At 41.9% G+C, this 20,817-nt stretch overlaps 1 protein-coding gene across 8 annotated transcripts in view; it reads right to left on the bottom strand.

Annotated features, from left to right (window-relative positions):
- Positions 1–20,817, bottom strand: part of nrxn2b (neurexin 2b) — a 620,971-nt gene that overhangs the window by 416,365 nt on the left and 183,789 nt on the right. For all 8 annotated transcript variants that reach the window (XM_031850677.1, XM_031850671.1, XM_031850674.1 and 5 more), the window contains one exon: positions 12,678–12,695. In XM_031850677.1, the coding sequence (XP_031706537.1) occupies positions 12,678–12,695 (18 nt within the window). The remainder of the gene's footprint in view (positions 1–12,677; positions 12,696–20,817) is intronic.

The raw sequence follows: 20,817 nt of genomic DNA, 5'->3' as shown, positions 1-20,817 counted from the left end.
TTAAAGAGGCGGCAAAGAGCACAACAGGAGAAGGTTGTGCTGTTTGATTGCTTTTCTTGTTTACTAGAAAACACGGCAAAAAACATTTTTATATATTGCACTTTGAAGCATTGTCACACAGACCAAGTCAAATGTTGGCATTTATATTGTACTTAATAGTTGATTCAACAGCTGGCCAGCATACGGATCAGAGTGCATATCAGAAAGCCTGACATGACGGAGTGTCTCGTCCCAGCAAATCTGTTTTACTAGACAATCAAATGAAACAAGTGAGCTGCTGGGAAGGGACGGAAGATTTCCCTTTTCTTTCTTTTGCTTTTTGTTTTTTCATTGCTGGCAGTTCTAACAGAAAGGGGACACAAACACCTGTCAGCGTTCTACATGACATCGCGGCCTGTCTTGAATTCCAGTCGAGGCGGTGATGGGGCCGGAGCAAAGTGGAGCTATATATCGCTGTCACGAGCTGCCAACGCTTTAATAACTGAGAGCTTCTCTGTCGTTCTCGCACGCTGACAGGAATGCAGATACTTATTTTATTTTTCTTATTGTCCCCTCTGTCTGCTTTTCTTTCTCTTGCTCCTCCTTTCTCCGATGCCACCCTCCACACACTTCCATCAAACTCTTTTCTATCTGAGATGATTCAAATAGATGCTGCTAAGATATGTAATCGAAACTATTTGGTCCCCCTACCTTCCTTTGTTTCTCTTTTTCCTCATATGTTTTATGTTGGTCTCCTTCCATTATCAACCACTTACTCTCTTTTCTCCCTTCCCTGCATGCCCCTCCCTTTTGTTCCTCTCTCCCCAGCCCATCTCGCTCTCTCTCTCACGCTCTTTTCTGATCTGTAAGGCTGCTCATGTCTCTTAAGTCACCCTAATCTTACAACATCAGCTCTGTAATGCACCTCATTATGAGTGGTGGGCATGGCAATCAGAGTTATAAACCCCCGCTCTCCTCCAACCCTCGCCTCCCTTAAATCCACTTTAATTCTAGCTCCTGAGTGCTGCACAGGGGAGTGGTATACACATGCAAGGGCAGGACTCGCACACTTCAGCTCCACACAAACACACACTCCGATTCCTAGCATACACCGATAATGATGCCATTTGAGCAATTCCTTATGTCTTATAAGTAGGTGTGCATCCTTCACACCTCAACATAAAGCGACTTCCTATTTCTTAGGTGGTGGAAAACAGACTGCAGAGGATTTGCACATGCAGATAAGAAAAGCTCACAGCCAGTGACAAAAGCTATTGCTGGTGTTCTGCAAGCTGTTAACCACATGCACATTTCAAGTCAATTACCATACCATTTGTTTTTTAGCACCAACAGCCCTCCATATAGCTCATTCTCCCATGTGACAAAAGGTAAATAAAGCCTGCTGTATGTGCAATAGGTATGCGTTTGCATTTCACCCTTTCTCCCCAGGATATAGTGCTAATTAGAAGAAGGTGGGAAGAAAGAAAGAATAGGCTAACCACAGACTGGAGACAAAGGGCAAGTGTGTGTTTGTATTGTACGAAAGAAGAAAAAAAAGTATTCTCAAATTACTAATTTGTGCTCTTGAGTTATTAATCAGTGTGTACCAAATACTAATTAATGCTCTTGATATAATATTGTTTTGGGGCAAATACAGCTGTTTTCAGGCCTGTTTCTTGATGCCCAAACAAAGCCACTCCTTTATTAAAAACACACAATAGCTATATGGGAAAACTGCTGCATTTGCACATAGGACATTGTCTGAACATCAGGTGTGTGTGGAGGCAGCCAGGAACCTACAGCAACTATATATTTTTCATTAGAGAAACTACAGTGGCTTTGTTCTACTTAACATTTCTAAGCTGGAGGTTGCACATGCAATATGTATTTGATCTTTGTCCCCATTGTGAAACTCTAAATGTTTGATTTTGCTCCATGGGATATTCTGTTTTAATTGGAATAGGCAGAAATGCACACACGCATGTCAGAGGAGGACAAGAGGCATGATGATGATTGTTTCTGTCAAGTACATGTTTTTAGCATAGTGGGCAGATTATATGGGAACTAGGAAGTGTGGTAGTATGTGTGTGTGTGTGAGTGGGCATTGTAGGCACTGGCAGGATGACGCACTTTTATGATGTCATCTGTCCTCTGGAACAGATTGGATTTAATTGGTCAGTCGTTTCACAGGCGCATGCTTTTTTTTAACAAGTGCATCTATCAAAAACACACGCACACACACACACACACACACACACAGCGGTTCTTGTAAAAAGTCAATCATCTCTGCTGCGGAGTGGAATATACTTCACCTCGGACTACACTTAAGGAAGTACACACATTTTTGTGAGTGATTCATATCAAATTGTACGAGGACTCTTCGTACGCACACAGGCCAGCATAAATGATATAATCTCTCCCTCTCTCCATAAACACACACTCTTGTTCCCACAATGTTCGCCGTGTTCATGCGTCGATATATCAGCCGTAGCCTCATAGCCTGGCTGTGTCCTACCCCAGAGCAAACCCTGTGTTCTCCTAGTTTGCAGGCCTTAGTAGCACTGATAACACTCCGGGTCTACGGGCCCCCATCTATCACCTCCAAGTACCAGCTCACCGGATGCTCTACTCCAGACTTACTTACAGGACTGGTGAGGGAAAGCTGAAGGGGATGGGGATGTGCTGATAAATTCTTTCTACTGACAACTACATTATCATGAGGATCTGTGTCAACGATTTAGCAATTAATAACGCCTCTTCCTGTCCTCTTCCAGTTTCTGAGCTAGACAGCCTGTGTGTGGTTCTCATCATCACAGAAGAAGACTTTGCTTAATATTTATTAATCTCCACATTGTTAAAAAGCAATGCATAATGGATGATGTTACGATTGACAGCATGCTTATGTTTGTGCGGTTTTGTTGCGGTAACCTGCAACAGGGGAAAAAGATGACTGCATGACTTTGATGACTCTGTCTTTTGCCTTTCTCCCCCCAAAAGCTGGTGTGTCACTTTAGATTCTTGTACTGGACAACATACTGTAGACTGTGGGCAATCCACGTAATACTTCTCCGATAGAGAGACATACAGAGAAGAGTGAGATGAAATCATGTACCAGCCACAGACATCCATCCAGGAAACAGTCACACACAGTATGAGACCACAAGACAGGAAAACAGGGTCCAATCAAACGCTAGCTCGTCCACCATAAAACAGCAGAGCAGCGATGCAGCAGCCTCAGTCACACTCCCAACTAGGCTCCTGGCCCTTGTACCGATGGTTGTGGAGTTCTGTTCTGCAGGTTTATGAGATGGGATATAACATAAAGCTGGCTGCTGAGATGGTGGAATACAGATTTTTTAAAAACCCTTGTGTCTTATCATACGAGGTGATAGAGACCGGCTGTAGAGTACTTAAAAAGAGTAGCAAGTGCAACTTTAACAACTGCTTTAGTTCTCAAACCTTCTTACTTTTAAATTGAATCAAAGTTTTCTCAGTGGTTGGTTTGCAATGCAAAAATAACATCATGAAGATCCTAAAATGCGGACTGAAAGCGGAGTTATCATAAATATACACGGCACCAGGGAAGTTTAAGTTTTCTTTGGGCAGGTTTTGAGCAGACGTCAGTTTGGACAGATTGAACTGACTATACTTAACTTACTACTTACGTTGGGGCACAATGTCCATGCACTATTAAACCAAGACTTTCAATAGAGTGGGTGAGTTCTAACATATAGATTTAGCAGCCATCCACGCATTGGCAAAGCTGCACCCATTTGTCTTAGTTATGATTTGATAAGCATGATTTGATAAGCAGTACATTTCATGTGCATGTTCATCTTAAATGAAAGGATGTACCTGAAAGATGCAGAACTGATGGGTGTAATGACACTGTAAGCAGTGGAACCAGCAGTCATCACAACAGACTGAGATAGCGCCGTTTGTGCAGCATGACAGAACATATACAGTAGTGCCATGTGTCGGTTTACTGCATGCCTGATGGGTGAAAGAGCTCATTAAAAGAACTAACGTAATGTAAAACATCACTTACTGTTCTAATAGCTACTTAATTTGAGATCATGTAAGCTTTAATCTGGAACAAACACATCACTGGTGTGTGTGTGTGTGTGTGTGTGTGTATGTGTGTCTGAACAGTGGTGGTGATACTGGTGGTAGGGGGCGTCCATAGTCTACCTATGGATCGTTTGTCTTACATTTGGCAGGACGCATCCTGTGTGTGTGTGCTGGTTTATATAGAGACAGATTGATTCATGGGCCTCATCCCCCTGATTGGGTTCCCTATCGATCAGGCCGGCTGTGGGCTGCTGCTGACCATGACCTGGGAACCACAGAGCAGTTACCGCTACACAGCGTCTCTCTGAATCATCCATTCTCGCATCAACCCCTGCAGCCTGTAGGGGCCCCGGGGCCTCACAGGGGGGGATTGGGTGAGAACGGGGTGTGTTGACACCTATTATTGCCTTTAAACATTGTTGGAAATCACATAGCAGAGTTGAAATGATGCGATGATTAATTTAGGAGGGAGATCAGAAAAGAAATGATGCTTAAAAAAATAAGAAGGAAAATACAGCAAACAGCGAAACATTACAACTTAATTTTGAACGATATTAATTATTAAAGAGTAGCACATTTTCTTACAAATTGCTCACAGAAATAGAAGGTCCATCGTTTCCATCATAGCCCCAAATTAATCATACAAAGATATTTGACAAATTATACAGTTTAAGTTTTAAATGTCACACCTACAGCAATTGGTCTGCATCAGCGCTTATCTAATGGTTTTGGATCCTTGTTATATGAGCACAACTTCTGTGTTTTTGTCTACAAAACTTTCACTTTTTTTTAAGTGACATAAATAATCTTTTCATTTCCGTCTGTGCAGGAGAAACAGGACAGAATCAGATTTTTACATTAGCTCAGTTCAGATCAGGTTGCTGTTATGGCAGTTTATAATCTGATACCAGACTTAGAGTTTAGGTTATGCAAGATAGAGAGACAGGAAAAGTGTGTTTGTGAGGCAGCTTAATGTGCCCAAAGCAATGAACTATCTGCATCGCCGTGTTATTCTTTAAGTTCACACAAAGAAACACACACGTTGCTGAAACGAGAATCGACTCTAGCATCACAGAACAAAGTCCAGTGCTTTATATACTCAATACCTTCAGACCTATGCTTGATCCCTTCAGCACAGTTCATGCCACCGCCAGACACACGATCATTTACTGCAGTCGTGTTTGGCGATGAGGTGTATCCCACACACAAGGTTTTCTCAAGCCAACCAAGTGGGATTCAGTGGAAGGGAAGTGAAAATAGAGAATAAATGGAAAAATACAATATACATCATTATATGATGAGGTCGCTGAACACTTAACTGAGCATGTGTGTTTTCAGTCTGCACTACCAGGTTTCTTAAGCCAATTAAAGGTGCTTTTATGAATGTTATTTGATCTATTTTCCGGTGCTCTAGATTGTCTCATCTTAACTCTGTTTCTTCATTTTATGTCCCGTGCAGCACTAAATGTTTCGATATGAGCTCCTATTCGTTCTATTCCATTATTGATTCCGTTTCTGACGTTTGATGAAGACTGAGATGTCACCGCCGATGAAGACTCGCAGACGCGGTGTGTGATTTATGATTGACAATGCGAGTGTGTCAGTATACGTAGCTCCAGCTCTGGTAATTGACAGCTGTGTGCTTGTCAAACATGAGAAACAATGTGACAGATGTCACCCTTGCAGTTATTTTCCTCGTCATGTCTAAAGACTGGCGAAGCAGACATGCGGTTGCTTATCAAAATTATGAAGGGGATGTAGATTTGTGGCTAACATTCCAAAAAATCAAATCCTCATCTATAATGAATTAAGAATTAACAGAGCAGAAGTTTGTGCTTCTCGTATTATCAATGAAAGTGTTACAGGAAGTGTTGTAAAGGTCCTTTAAATAGGTCCTTGCCAAAAAGTCTCTCACACAAGACCAAATACACCACATTTGTATTGAATAAATAGACATGATCTCCCTCTGCCTCAGACACACACACACCTCTACACAGTGCTGCTGTGTAGGTTGGAAGTGAGTCCTTGTCTGCGAAGCAGCACTTTGGGGTTTTACAGTCATAGTGACATTTAGGATTATCTCCATGTCAGAATATGGTTATATTATATATTTTTGTCTGCAAAATAAACATGAATTGAGTGAATGGATACCTTCAAATATGTAGTTCTACTTTTGACATATTATTAGAATCATCCCTCTAATGAATCCACTCGCTGGATGGATGTGTGTTTACTGTCAAACAGAAGAGCCGTGTGTGAAAGAACTCACAGCACCGCCACCGACAGCAATTCTAATTTGTTCAAGAGGATATCAACTGTAACATACAGGACACTGGTCTTATAATTAAAAAAGCTCACAAATCTGTCCTCATGTGGTGATGCTCGTTTGCAGTGTTGCTTTCACAGCATCATCTATATCAAATGAATGAATGCATGCAATCAGGTTAGGGAATGAGTGCAGTCAATTTTAAAGTCACAACAGTGAAAGTGTACAGATGTGTATGTGTGTGATGGCGTGTCTTAATGTATGCGAAAGGCCCTGAGCGGGTCCCAGCACCAGCTGTTGGTAATAAGCTGTGGCTGCTAATAAACGTTCCCCCTAAGCTGTGGAGCTACATGGCACCGAGGCCCGTCTACAGCGCCGGCCTTGCGCTATACTTGCGCTATAAAAAAAAACCTGCTGCTCCCATAATATAACCACATCACTCTGCCCTTTTTCTTTTCCTTACATGCCACTTCTCTCTCTCTCCGTCTACCCCCTCACTGAGTCAAATCAACCTAATAGATCTGCAATGAGCCTGCCGAGCATTGTAATGAAGTCCAGCCTTGGGCTCCACACTAATGCCAAAGTGACAGTGTATGAATCAAAGCAAAGGAGGAAGAACTAGGTCTTCTTTTAGGATTAGCTGCAAGGTCCAGACGGAGGGATTGTATCCTATTTTTTTGATTACTCCCGATTCTGCCACTGTCTCAAAAGAGTGTGTTTGCACGCTGCATGCACAAAAACAACTTACAGCTTACACACCAAGCTCACCTCTTCGACATGCTTTGTTCTCCCTGAACCTTTCATCTCTGTGTACTGTTTTCCCCCCAAGTTCTTTCTCAGGAGATGCAGGTTTTCTCCACAGTGTACAGTATGTCACACCCTACTGCATGTTAAAGAATCTCCAGACTCACTTAAAACCAGGATTGCTACTTCCACAAAGCTTGCATTAATTTTACCATTCTGAAGTAAGAGACACAGTCTTTCTAGGACCCTGAATCGAATTCTAGCTACTTAGTAAATACAGGAAGTAAAGTCTCCTCTGTGATCTCTGAACAAGATGGAAAAAACATTAAGACGTGTTTTTGAGTGAAGGAAATCAAACCTGAGTGTTGGTGGTCTGAGAAACTTCTCTTTGATTTGAGGATTAGAGCTATGGAATGTTCATCGCTGTCTTAGCAATTACTGTGAGGCTAATGGAAGCGGACGCTGTTAATCTTCACATGCTGGAACCAATGTGGGTCTATCTAGCAGCGCTCCGTCTCTTATTCCTAGTGTGTAGTCTCACACCGCTCAGCTGAAGACACCAAGCTCAGCGATCACACACTATCGGCACGCCATCATTTAAAACCTTCAGACGCTATTTCTGAGCAGTCAAGCTATTACAGTTTAATTTATTCCTGAGAGACAAGACAAGGATAAAATATAACAGCAGTAGGTTTGAGTGATGGCCATTTCAGGGACTTCTCCAGCCTCCAAAAAAAAGAAAAGGTCAGCAGTTAGAGACTCGCTGTCAGCAGCATAAACACTTTATGATTGAGGATTTATTGTCATTAGTGTTAATGATGTTATTTCTAAGCCACACCACAGCCACACTGAATATAGAGCCACGCTTTATGTGTTTCTATAGTGTGAGGAACGAACATGCAATTTATTTTGTTCACTTAGTGTCTACATCTGCCCTGATCGTCTGGGCCTGACCCTACCACATCTATGATGCTGAAACAATGAACATGCCCTTGTTTTTTTTTTTTATAATTCAGCTTTAAATGGATTCTTAGCATTTATACACACCAAAGTATAAGGTCAACTACAAACAACCATATATTTGAATACTGACTGTAGCATTCTCTACGGTAGCCAGCATGAGTTGATCTCTTAGGTCATATTTTACTGATTCCGCAATTTGGCTTACTTTCGTATTTAGATTCACACGCTCCACACAACTTAATACACATTGTGTCCAACTTGCAACCAAAAGGGTGTGAGGTTTGTTGATGTACAGCCTTAAATGTATGTAACACTCCATAAGCAAGCTAATGTATCATATGATGTATAATATACAGTACGATATAATAAAATATAGAATATACAGGGTGCCATTTGTAAAAAATAGTAGGGGGAATGTAATTGAGACATTTTATTGTAGGGCCTATGTAGATGATGAAGCCTGTTGGCCTACAGCTGCAAGACATAACCACACGTTACAGTATATGCCTACATGTCAGACTAAGAGATCTGTCTTCTTTTTTATATCCATCACAGAGCCTATACCAGCCCGGTCTGCATGCTTAGTACACACTGACTGGTTAAGCAACTAGAGCTGCTCTGGGATTTGCATGAGCAGACTGACAAACTATAAGTTAGTGAAAATACATGATGGAACCAGAGCTGCCAACCAGCTCCAGCCAGAGAGAAATGGTTACAACAAAGTCCACATATATTACATCCCTACATACCGTACACCAACAACAGAAACATATCAATCCATCTAAAAGGAGGAAGTCCACGACCACAAAAATGAGTTTAGTGTTAAAATTACTGCCAACAAAACGCTGGCTCTCCATCTCAATGTCCCGGGCTAATTTCCAGTCCAGGCAGGTCCCTGCTTGTGGACGGGTAACAAGCAAGACAAGGTGTCATGTGATGATTTAAAATAATGCATATAAGGAATAATTTGGGGAAAGACACAGTTTACCATTGCAAATGTGATCCAGCTAATCATGAGTCCAAATGTGAGATGCATACCAATGCCAGAGGGAAGTGAGCCTGTTTAAATAGAGTAGTAGGGACACAAGTGTCTGGTGTCTGGCTATCATTTTCAAATCTATACATCCATGTATCTTTTCTCATTTACTAGTCCAAGCTTCTTCTATTTAATCCACGGATGTGCTAGGACACAGTGGAGCGTAAAATGGCATAAATGGGGCCTCAAATGGAGCAAATGAGTGCACATTTAATTGTAGTGATTTAAACTGGTTCCCTGTGGTAGGGAATGAGAGCCGGACGCCTTAAGTAGCAATTATCTCAGGTAGCTATCTCATTACCGCCCTCCTCTAGTATGTAAATGTGGCCACAGGCTTGGGAGTTATATTGCAGATCGGCCATTTTGTTGTGCTCTTTTTTGAGACGGTGCTGTTTATCACCAGGCAGGGAAAATAACTTAAGTACTGGTTGCGTTTCCAGGGAAAGTAGTGCTTTTATAGCATATTGGTTCACACGTCCGTGGCTGATGTTTAAGACTTGTTTAATTAAGTAGCCAGGTTGCTGCGATCAAACGGAACCTTCCCTCAGTGTGCAGCATTTTAATGACCGAGGTGATGAAAGACATTCATAAATTAGGACAGTTATGAACCGTTTCAATGTCCACAGTGGGGCTGTACCTTCATGCCTGTATCGGCCCAGAATGAAGCAGCTTTACAAAAGAAATGTCCCAACTGTGGAATAGATACACAACACTAGCTTTTAGGAGTACGAAAATAACTATGATTGGATTTTGAATAAAGCTCTAGGTATCGACACTTTTTGTGAGGGTTTGTCTGACTATATATATTGGATATTTTAGACGGGGGGTGTAGAGAAAAACACTGTCTTAGACTAAGTGCCACTCTCCATCCAACAGAGAGCCTGATTCCTCCATTTCCTCGTCCTAAATGTAGACGCGTGGTTCACTGAGCATCCTTAGCATCGTGTGTGGTGAGCGGGCCAATCCCACTGCAGCATCAGCTTGAAGAGGCTTCTGCTGGCTCTGACTACCCTGAGGTTGGCATTCAAGGGAGGGAGAGAGAAAAAAGGGAGCGGGAGATGCTAATCATCTGAGCTGAGGAGAACAAGGCTTGAGAGAGACAGAGAGAGAGATGTGCACAAAAAGATGTGTCGGCCTCTGCCAATGCCAGTTTTTGGAGTCACAATGAAATGCAGCAATGGGATAAGGATCTGTGTTTGTAGTTTGCCTGCCTGCCTCTACAGTTAAGGGACAACATTTACCGCTGCCACTACCTGCCTCATAAGCCTGGCAGTGAATAGGAAAACTAGATTTTCCAGAAAAACGGAAATATAAATGTCCAGCAATGATATTTTTGCAACCCCGATGTGTTAGTGAGGTTCGGCTATATTTTACATAGCTGATCCAATTTTAAAGAAATATATGGAAAATCGTTTTCACATTAAGTGTAGACCAGCAACACACTAGTTGGACAAAATGGTGCTGCAATCTCTTGCCAATGACTGCCTCACTGCGTATTATGACTTTTTAAAGGCATGTTGTCCTTGTTGCCTGACTTCTAATTTTGCACTGCAGTGCTACTGTTCTGCTCAACAATCAATATGCTCCAGTGTCTGCAGAAAAAAATATATATTATAAGAATGAAATAAAGTATGAGCTGCTCAGTAAATGTATAAAGAGAGACTTGTGGAATCTTTCTTGGTGGAATCTACAAAAATGTCCACAAAACATGCACGCACAAAAATGCACACATGCCAGAACTACGTTGAATTTGCAGACTGCCACAGAAACAGCTTGCATCTCAAAAGCAAAACTGAATTATCTCCTTCTTCTTTGCCCAGTGGTCTGAATGAATATGAAACTAAATTTACAATGGCCCCCCAGATCAAAATTTGAATTTGTTATTTTATTCCTCTCCCTCTCTGGATCTTGATTCTAGCAGGGTGGTAAGAGGTCGGTGTGGTATTAGAGTGTTTGTCCCCACTCTGCAGTGCACGCTAGGGGTGAATATGTCCCGAACCAAACCTCCAGTCCCCACCCCGGTTCCAACTAGGTCCCAAGATGGACAAAATGCTACATTAGTATTCAGACAACATCAGACATCTGGGCCGAACACTCTCCGGACAAAGCTAGACTAGCAGACACACACACACAAAACTATTTACATATAAGGATCAGGAGACATGCTTGAATTATCACAGCACAGAACTCAAAGGGTAAAATATTCCCCGTGAGATTGGTCAAAAAGCGATTTATCGTGACTGTGTGAGAAGGACTGCATGTTTTTTTGCTTAACATTCTGCTGTGTTGATTACTATTCTGCATTCATAATGCATAGTAGGTACTGTAGCGAGACAAAGCTAATTATTAGGAGGCGAGCGATAACACTGACACATCACTAAAGCGGGAGTTGGCTGCTGCAAACTGCTGTGAGCTATAGTTTTAAACTCATTCTCTCACTGTTTGTGTGAGGTGTTGATACGTCCCATTAGTCTGTCCATCTCCGCTCTCATCCCACCATCCCAATCCTGTCCCTCCCCCACGTCCAGCCCCTCTGATTCCAAATGAAATGCAGATAGAAAGCTAGCGTACTGTGACGTGTCAGCATATTCACAGATAAAGCATCTGTCCACGTTTTTAATAAAAGCCTTAATGGTCCAGAGCACTGTAGGCCCGATACACAACAACATGGAGGATGAAATGAAATGTGCCCAAAACTTTGCATCTCCCTCTCATAAGTTACATTAATGGGAAGGTCATTTTGAAATGTAGTGCAATGCAGAAGCGCTAGCGAAAGGAAAGTGAGCCGTTAACAGTCGCGATGATACGAATGGTACGTCTGGATTGCAACCAAAAGTCCCATTCAAACATGGGAAGCACTCAACCACACAGATTGAAAGTCTGATAGGTGTGGCGTTAAAACCCGGCTGAGGCAGATGAACAAATAATGTGAGAATGAAAGCGGTGTAACCCCATGCACATACAGTAGCACTGAAACACAGAGCTCCAAACCTGAATCACTGCATCCGAGCCACTACATGAGTCACTTTCACAAAGCTCAGGAACTTGAAAATGACACTAGAACTACTCATTGAATCCTGGATCCTGATAAGGCGGTCACAGTGCAGCATGACAACGTTGTACAGTATAATGTTATTCAAACTGAATTGTGCCCGAGCTACCAAACTGGCAATTCATTCGCTGAAACCTTCAAATTTGCATTTACATTGGAGAGTAATGCAGTTTATGAGACTTGCAAAGTAGGGACTAAGAGTTCTTTCCATAGAAGACATTTAGTATCCTTCCGTATACAGTACAAACAAATTAAAGGTAATGTAGTAGGCAACATCAAATAGCTGCAAAGCATAACGAATGAGAATGAGAGGGGGGGGGGGGGTTTCTGCAGTGATTTCTACTCAATCGTAAGCAGTTCTTCACTGAAGAAGATGTACACAAAGTTAAATTAAAATGAAGAGAGTTAATTGGTGGCTTGATGGTTTGTGTGCCTGCTGATGCTGACACATGGCTAACTGCACTGTATAATTAAGATGGTATAAAAACCTTTTTGTCGCTATGGCGGCAGGACGATATCAAAAAGCATGCATAGGCGACACAAAGTACAGAGAGAAGACCACTTACCGACTTGAGATGAGTCACCTGTAGAGAAAGAAGAAGCAGAGAGGGAGAATAATCAGTTCAAAGAGCAAAACACCTGCTCACCAAAAGATGGTGAGAACAAAATGAGATATATCAGCACTGGGGGGAAAAGCATATCCAGACTGCAATTAGTATAAGACTTCTTTCCACTCAATAGAGCTACTAATTAAGATGGTGGAGGAAAACAACTGACGTGCATGTTCAGAAGGCAGCATTCCTATTTCCTTTCTGAAGTCTTAAAGGTCACAAGAGGACCTCTCAGGCAACAGCAAACTTCCTGACATTCACTTTCCACTTCTGGCAAAAATAACTCCTGCTAGGACTCAAAGTCATTATAAAAATGACTGTGTTGTCGGGTTCTTTAAAAAAAATGTTCTCCCTAACTGCATCCACCATGTATTTGTGACTTTTAAAAACAACACATTATGCAATTAAGCAGGTTTTAAAACAGAAGCCAGCTAGCAGGGAGGAATAACAATAACAAATATAAGTCAACTAAAAGAGAGACCAATTATAAATATCCAGAAATTCAACAATTCAGTGGCATAAATGAGCAAATAGTATGTAATAGCGTTTAATAAATAGTTCAAACATCCTGAAAGAACGACATGGATCATGGACCTATGATGTCTCAGGCAGACAGTTACTGTCAGAGCCACACATGATGTGATAGACTGGGAAGGAGCAGGAAAGAGAGATACGGATGGGTAGCAAGGTATAGAGTATCACCCAATACCTCACCACACTGCTTAATTAAAGGGGAACACAGCCCGGCTCATTCTCCTTTTGGATTCCTTCCAATGTTCAATAGATGATGCAAACATGAAAGACAAAAATGAATAAGAATGCATAATTGTCATCTGAAATATTGATCCGTGCTGTCAGGTCAGATTCCTAATTAAAGATTGGAGCTGTTGGCAGGCATTACCTATTATAGCAAGCATACAGTAGGTGACCAGATCAATTCGGGTTGAGGTCCATCCAATTAACTTATGAAAAGGTAGGTTGAGTTGTACACACCATCATCTTTGCATCTACTGCACAATATATATCTATATATATATATATATATATATATAAACTAATTAATAATGGTCTTGGAACCATATGCTCCTTTTGATGGGGACCTGCTCAACAATGTACTAGTTGCACAATGTATTATGTGACTAAACTTTTCATAATGTTTCTATGTTCTTAATGTTTGTGATCTGTGATAAGATGGCAGTTGATAACTGATGTTTGTTTTTCCCTTTTGGATTATGACCTTAAGAAACATCACGATGACACTGTAAAGTGAGTAACCTTGCATTATTGGATATTTAATAAACAGCATGAATCCAGAGTGATTTATTGACAGCATTACATCACAATTCAATATTTTTTTTATAATATAAAGGTTTGTAATAGTTGAATGGCTCTGAGTGAGTGTACAAAGCTCACTCAAGAGATTTACACCTTTTCCCACTGAGCTGCTGGTTAGAGTTCCCTTACAGTACATCCCTGCCAGCCATGGACAAAGTGGCTCACGATAGGCAGCCTTCCTTACTGGCTAGATGGCTACCATTCTATGTCCAAGGTGAAATGAAGCCTCTTCAGTCCCAACACATGGAGGAGAGCAACAATCCCAGCCAGAGCAGATGGAGCACAGGGCGCTTTGCCTCACAGTGTCGACATTGTTCTTGAAATACCGATCCAGGCACAAGAGCGGAGGCGGCGCTTAAATGTCCACAGTGGTGGATGAAGAAAAAGGAAGAAAAGGTGCCAGAGGAAAGAACGCAATCAATAGGTCCGAGTCTCCCAGGCCTTGTTTGTTAATATCCGGGATTTTGACACGGATATCTTCTGCTTCCGAGTGGTATCAGCTGCCCTGCTTGTTGTGACATAAAAAAACATGCTCTAACACACAGGGGTATAGCCAATGACAACGACACTGTGTGTGTGTGTGTGTGTGTGTGTGTGTGTGTGCGTGTGTGTGTCTGTGTGCGTGTGTGTGAGACAAAGGGGCAAAGATAGCACATGAAGAGATAGCTGGTCAAATATAGATCATCTATCATGCCTTTCCACTTGTCCCAGGCCACAGCGAGCGCCACAGAGCGGCATAGATGTTCTAATGTAATATCGGTATGGCAGCCACGTCATCTTTACAGTGTTAGAGACAGTGATGGGGTGGCCATGTTTTATTGGTGATATATAGGACCCAGGGGCAGAGCTATAACACCTCTAGTGACCCCAGTAGTATAGTAAATAACCTCAGCTGCATGGTATCAACAGTTTGGGGGGTGCTCAGTATTTCATGAGGGAAACATATTGAGATCAAGGCTGGTAAGCGATGTATCGGTTATTGTGATCCCAGCCACATTCTCCACACTGTATGCTGTATGATGTGATGCCCATTATTACACCCACCAACGCACGTATGCTTTTGTGACCATGGTGCCATCATTTGAAAAGCAAGCTGGAAAATGACCCCTGTCCACCCCCCCTACCGCTTATTTTTCCTTTTCAGTAACTCAGTCTCACAGCTGAGAAGTAGGGACCCCTGTCTGCTGTCGATATACACTCTCCACACCTCTCTCTCTCAGCGTCGCTTAGCTGCCAACCCTTCTTGGCCATATGTGGAGAGAGAGGAGTGTGGAGGGGACATGACACACGTGAATGAGTGAGTTGCAGGGCACCAGCACCCAAGCATAGGAGCAAAGCAAAGGAGAACACACTCAGGGCAAACCATGCCCGTCCACATTGCAGGTCACTAATAAACAGCATGTGTGAAAAATAGCAGTCAGAATTGTTGAAGTTATCAGAGGACAAAAAGTTGAGCTCACTGTTATCATTATTTTAACAGATTAATAGAGGGTACGATATTACAGTAAAAACACAGTTCAACTTCTTGCATAGCTTACATAGCTTCTACGTAACCCACCTATGGTAGTTAGCTTATGCATATTTTTGCCCTATATTTCAACTTGCACTATATTATGGTTTAGATTATTGATGCCTGGACCTCGTCCAATTTGCAATCTGTTTGTTAGCGTCATTGTTTAAGTTGGTGCTAGCAGCATTTGTTAACTTGATTGTTGTTCTAGTTAATCTGCTCAGACTTGTGGTTGTCATCCACATTGTTATAATTATCTTTTTTGGTTTTGCTTAATTTTGTTACATGTTTAGATCCATTGAAGGGTCAAAGAACAATTGCCATTTTAGCTAATGACTGCTGCTTTGCTTATGGCATGAATTGTACAGGTGCAAACAACAGAGTTAACTTTCAGAGACCCCATAATCAGATATTAGAAATCATTAGTTAAAATTACTTAATCACAATACATTGTGAAAGTGTAAAAATGCAGCTATTTGGGCTTAAAATAAATGATAAATGTGGTGTTCATTTGAGATTATCTTGCTGAAGAAAACATGTAAATATCATAAAATATATATATATATATATCGGTCAGAACTTATTTTTCTGCAACAATCCAAAATGCAATGGAAGAAATGCCATTGGCTTTTTGACGAGGGAACCAGTGCATTGCTAACTTCTGGAAAATATGTCTGCCCTGCTTTTTTCTGCCATCCATCCTCTCTGTGTGGTTGTAAAAATATTTGAGGCTGTGATTATCCTAAAGGTCACAACAGTCATTTTCCACAGTGATATCAAGTTTCAAAAAAATGGTGTCAGTATGTGGAATGGCTACCATTAGGACTAACAACATCACACATGACTGGACTCAGTGGATCCGCAAGAGTCCACTGAGACATGTAGATGGGTTGCAAGGCCTCTTAGAAAAACGTCATGGCAGTTTTCCCTCGCCAAAATCCTGCTTAACTTTGGAGCGTTATTCAACCCCCTTCCCAAAGCTAGCATGACATGTGGTATGGATTCATGAGGTCATCTAGTTTCATGTGAGACAGTATCTTAACTGTAGCTTTAAGACCAGGCCTGCTACAGCCTCTTAGAAACAGTAATGTCTTCAAACGGCGACCGGCGGGTCTCGGAGGGTTAACGATGGCTCTGTGTCACTTAAGTGTCCCAGTAAGCCATGTCCCGGATCAGGTTAAGCAGTATCAGGGCCTGGAACTGGTGATTCTAAACAGAATCTAATCATCACTAAAGGTATTAGCAAGAATCAAAATGATACGAGGTCTACCGATGAACATATCTGCACAGCATATTCAGCTATGAAGATCGAGATTCACTAATCAGTGTAAGGGTATCTAACTGTTCACAGCTGATTACATTCTAAAAACATGATACAAACTGAATAAGTTTAGAAGGTGAATGATTCTGATGGTAAACTAATTTAGAAGATCTCCCAAATTCATGAATGAATGAGAAATCAGAATGAATTCTAATTTTTGCCCGTTCTTAACAGCATTGCAAACTTGCACAGACTAATGGTCATCAGCTATGCTTTCAGAGCTGCTACTTCTGACAAACACATGAGTAAAGACAGAGAGACTGTGGGCCTGAGGCAATATCAAGAACCACATATTAGGAATCAATGAATTCAGTCAAAAACTCAAACTGAGTATGGCTCCTACTTAAACTGTGTCACGATTAATATGTCCTCTCACCACCCCGTCTCTGTCTACGGACATCGAACAACAGCTAAAACTGCTCTTAGTGTGGTGTCTTGCAATGTGAATGGTATCTACACAGAAATAACAAGGCCATGCTTCTACAAGACTCTCCCCCCTGCCGTTGGCAAAGTATGGAAATAGGAAAGATGATTGTGCATTTACTGAATGCTCAAGAGACTGGGGGACAGAGACTTTACTCATATTCTCACAGAAAGGTGACAACCCAACTGTTGGAATGACTGTGCGTATGTTCCACAACAGTGAGCAGACCGGGGGAACTGCTGGTGTTCTGCCTTGATCAAGATTGTATTACTGGTGGATTTCACCTAATAAGATAAAAGGATAGAAGCAGAAGGCTATCCACCCCGCTGTGCTCTCGAGCTGTGCAAGGAATAGAATACCCTGAAATCCCACGCTAGAGGTTCACCACAGCATGACCACCTGTGCATGGTTTACACTAATGAAATGGCTCTAAGGTTACCACAGAAAGCTTTTACTGACAACCAAATAAAATACGATTTTAGTAAAGAATGTTATGCATCTACTGGATGAAACACATACCTGTAAAACTAAACTTTACAGGAATTTACCTCCATGCAATATTCAAAATATTGATAATGTGGAACCCTGCATAGAGCTTCTCAGTTAATGGATGCAGGCAAATATGGATGCCTCTATAAGAGTCTACATGACCTACATAAGTAAAAGAGATCATCAGCAAGCAGATATAGTTATTCTTTTATCAATGCCACCAGTTTGGATTCCGCACAAAATCATAGGCGATCACGCAGGTTCCAGGTCCTGCTTCGCTGCAGTCTTGGACCCGGCAGCAGCAGCTCCGCCTCCAGCCAGGAGCAGAGCTTAACCTCATGCTCTGCCAGTCCCTGTTGGGAGCCAACACTGACACCAAGCTGCTGGGGGACCCAGGCTGGGGCCCACTGGAGGGAAGGGAGGCACAGGAGAACCAGAACCAGGACTGAGAGGGAGGTGACTTTAACATTTGGATAGCCCACTGTCTAAGTGTGTGTAAGTACAACACATTACAAAGAATGACATCCAATAGTTTGTGTCGCAGTAATCTGCTGTTTGCTGCATTTTTCACTGAGGCTTTATTGGCTTGCCCATTACCTGCTGTCAGATATCCAACTGAATTATTTGACATCCCTTGTCGGTATTAGATAAAATGTCACAGAGATTACTAATAAGCTACAGTCACTTTGCTGTTACAAAGTTTGACATGAAGTCAAGTGTTCATCCAGCCAAGTGCTAAGAACACGATGTGCCTAAGCTACAGCATTTGAAGTGGGGCTGTTAATCGGTAACAGAGCAAAGAGATCAGCATGTGACATTCAGTGCCTCCATTTCATTCCCCCTCAAGATGTCACAGAAACATAATCATCCACTGTCTGACCTTCACATAAGATTCTCTGCTTAAACATGACTGTTAAACTTCTCTATGTATGCGAGTTGTGTCACTGTGTCTGCTGAGAGGTGCAACAGATTGTATTCATAGAGACAGGGAGTCCCTATTGGCTCAAGAGTTGAAGACCTTTTAGTGTGGAAATGCACATGGCCATGCTAGCTATCAAGGAAACTTTAAAAGAACATCGATTCTCACAAAGGGGGAACTTCTTGCCAAAGCAGCGAGTTTAATGTGCTATTCAGTGGTGTTCTGCATTGTATCTGAGTCACATTTTACCACAGAGTATAACAATGAAATGTAAGACTGATGCTACACTGACTTTCAAAGCAGTGCACTTGAACAGGGAATAAGTGAATAGATAAATTAAGATTGATTCATGAGCGTTAGTTCCCTTTCTACGTCTTTATCTCTGCTTTGCTGTTTCTCTCACTACTGCTCTTACCTTCCACACTCCTTGTGCTCCTATTTTAAGTCTAGAGATATCCACATGTGCAGTGAGGGTCACAGTCTACCATTCTCTGACAGGGACACAGTACATTTGTTTTAGGATAAAAGCCAAGGAAAGGCAAGGTACTGCTGTGGGAAGTGTAATTATTGTAAAATGATGTATGTGCTTTACAGAAGGGGTCACCTCAGGGAAAGGTTGCCTTCATTGGGGAAAAAAAATAAATTATTAGCAAGCAACTCACATTCACCCCATGGAGGGTCAGTGTTTGTAAAGGTTAGGTCAGTAGACCAAGCATGCAACTTACTGGTATGCACTCACACAATTAGAACAACTCGACTGCTTTGCTGATTAATTGTGATCTGAGTAAATGATAACATTTTAATTACAGTAAGAATAATAGCAATAACCCTGAGTCTGGAGAAGGTGGTTGTTTTTGTAAAAATTCACGGTCAGGGGCAAAGAAGAACCGCCCTTTTGGCCTCACCACTACACTGCAACCCTTTAAATAAATAACAGTAGAAGGATGAAAGGAGAGAAGGTACAAAGCACGCCCTGAGGCCATGTGTGCTCTATCATGTCCTACCCCAGGGGTGGGCTAATGTTCTTCAAAAAGAATAAGAACGAACAACGTGCTTTAACCCTGGCAAGCAAAACCAGTTAACGTCTGCCATGCAAGTCAAGTCTGTTGCTGAGCTAATTGGAGCGGACGGCCCGGGCACTCGGCTCACCGGAGAGGGAACTCTCCCCAGTGCCAGTGCCACCTGTAACCCAGTGCATCAGGGATTCATCTGTAGACATGAGACAGGGAACTCACCCCACTCTGTGAAGCCTCAGTTTTAGTCCCGGAATTTCCAGGCACGTCTTGATGGACAACATGTGCGAGACATCATAGTTGCCCCCCAAAAGCCTGGGATTTAGTTTGATTTAGTTTGCAATTTCTGTTTTATTTTTAAGTAACACATATTAGTCTCAAAAGTAAATTAAAATTGGCTGAATAAATCAGAGATTTTTGTATTAAAACAAAACAGGAGGATCTTTGAGTTCTATCTCATCTTCTTTAAAAAAATCTCCAATTTCTTTTTTTTCAAAAATAGGGTCTTGAAAAAAAAAGGGAGGTGTCTCATAATCAAGGTCAATATGGTATCTCATAAGCAGGTTACAGGTCCAGTATGTAGGATTTGGTAGCATGTAGTGGTGAGGTTGTAGATTTGAACTGAAACTTCTACCGTGTACCAAGCATGTGGGGGAACTCTGTGTCTGATGGGAAAACACAAAAGGTCCCATCTAGAGCCAGTGTTTGGTTTGGCCATTCTGGGCTACTGTAGAAACATGGTGGCTGGCTTCGTTAAGACTACACGCTCTGCATGTAGATATAAACAGCTCCTTCCAAGATCACGAAACACAAGAATTCTTCTTTAGGTGGTTGTACATTAAAGAAAGAAAATATTATACTCTACTTCTTCCGATAGATCCCCCTAAATGCTACACTCTGTTCTTATAAGAGGCTATGTCAATCATATATGCATAACGAACACCCACGCCATATTTGTGAGAAATACCCCTGTGGTTCTTGCTTGGGCAAGGTAGGTTTCCGTGAGTGCAACTTGAGGGAAAAACGGGAGAAAGTGATTAGCCAACTGAAGGAAGGGACCAACACGCCATCTGCTTCCTTCTAA

Source organism: Anarrhichthys ocellatus, unplaced genomic scaffold (assembly GCF_004355925.1).
Source record: "Anarrhichthys ocellatus isolate YVR2014 unplaced genomic scaffold, GSC_Weel_1.0 scaffold11, whole genome shotgun sequence".
In the NCBI taxonomy this organism is placed as follows: Eukaryota; Metazoa; Chordata; class Actinopteri; order Perciformes; family Anarhichadidae; genus Anarrhichthys; species Anarrhichthys ocellatus.
Note: the sequence above shows the minus strand (reverse complement) of the source record. Positions and strands in the feature narration are given on the sequence as shown.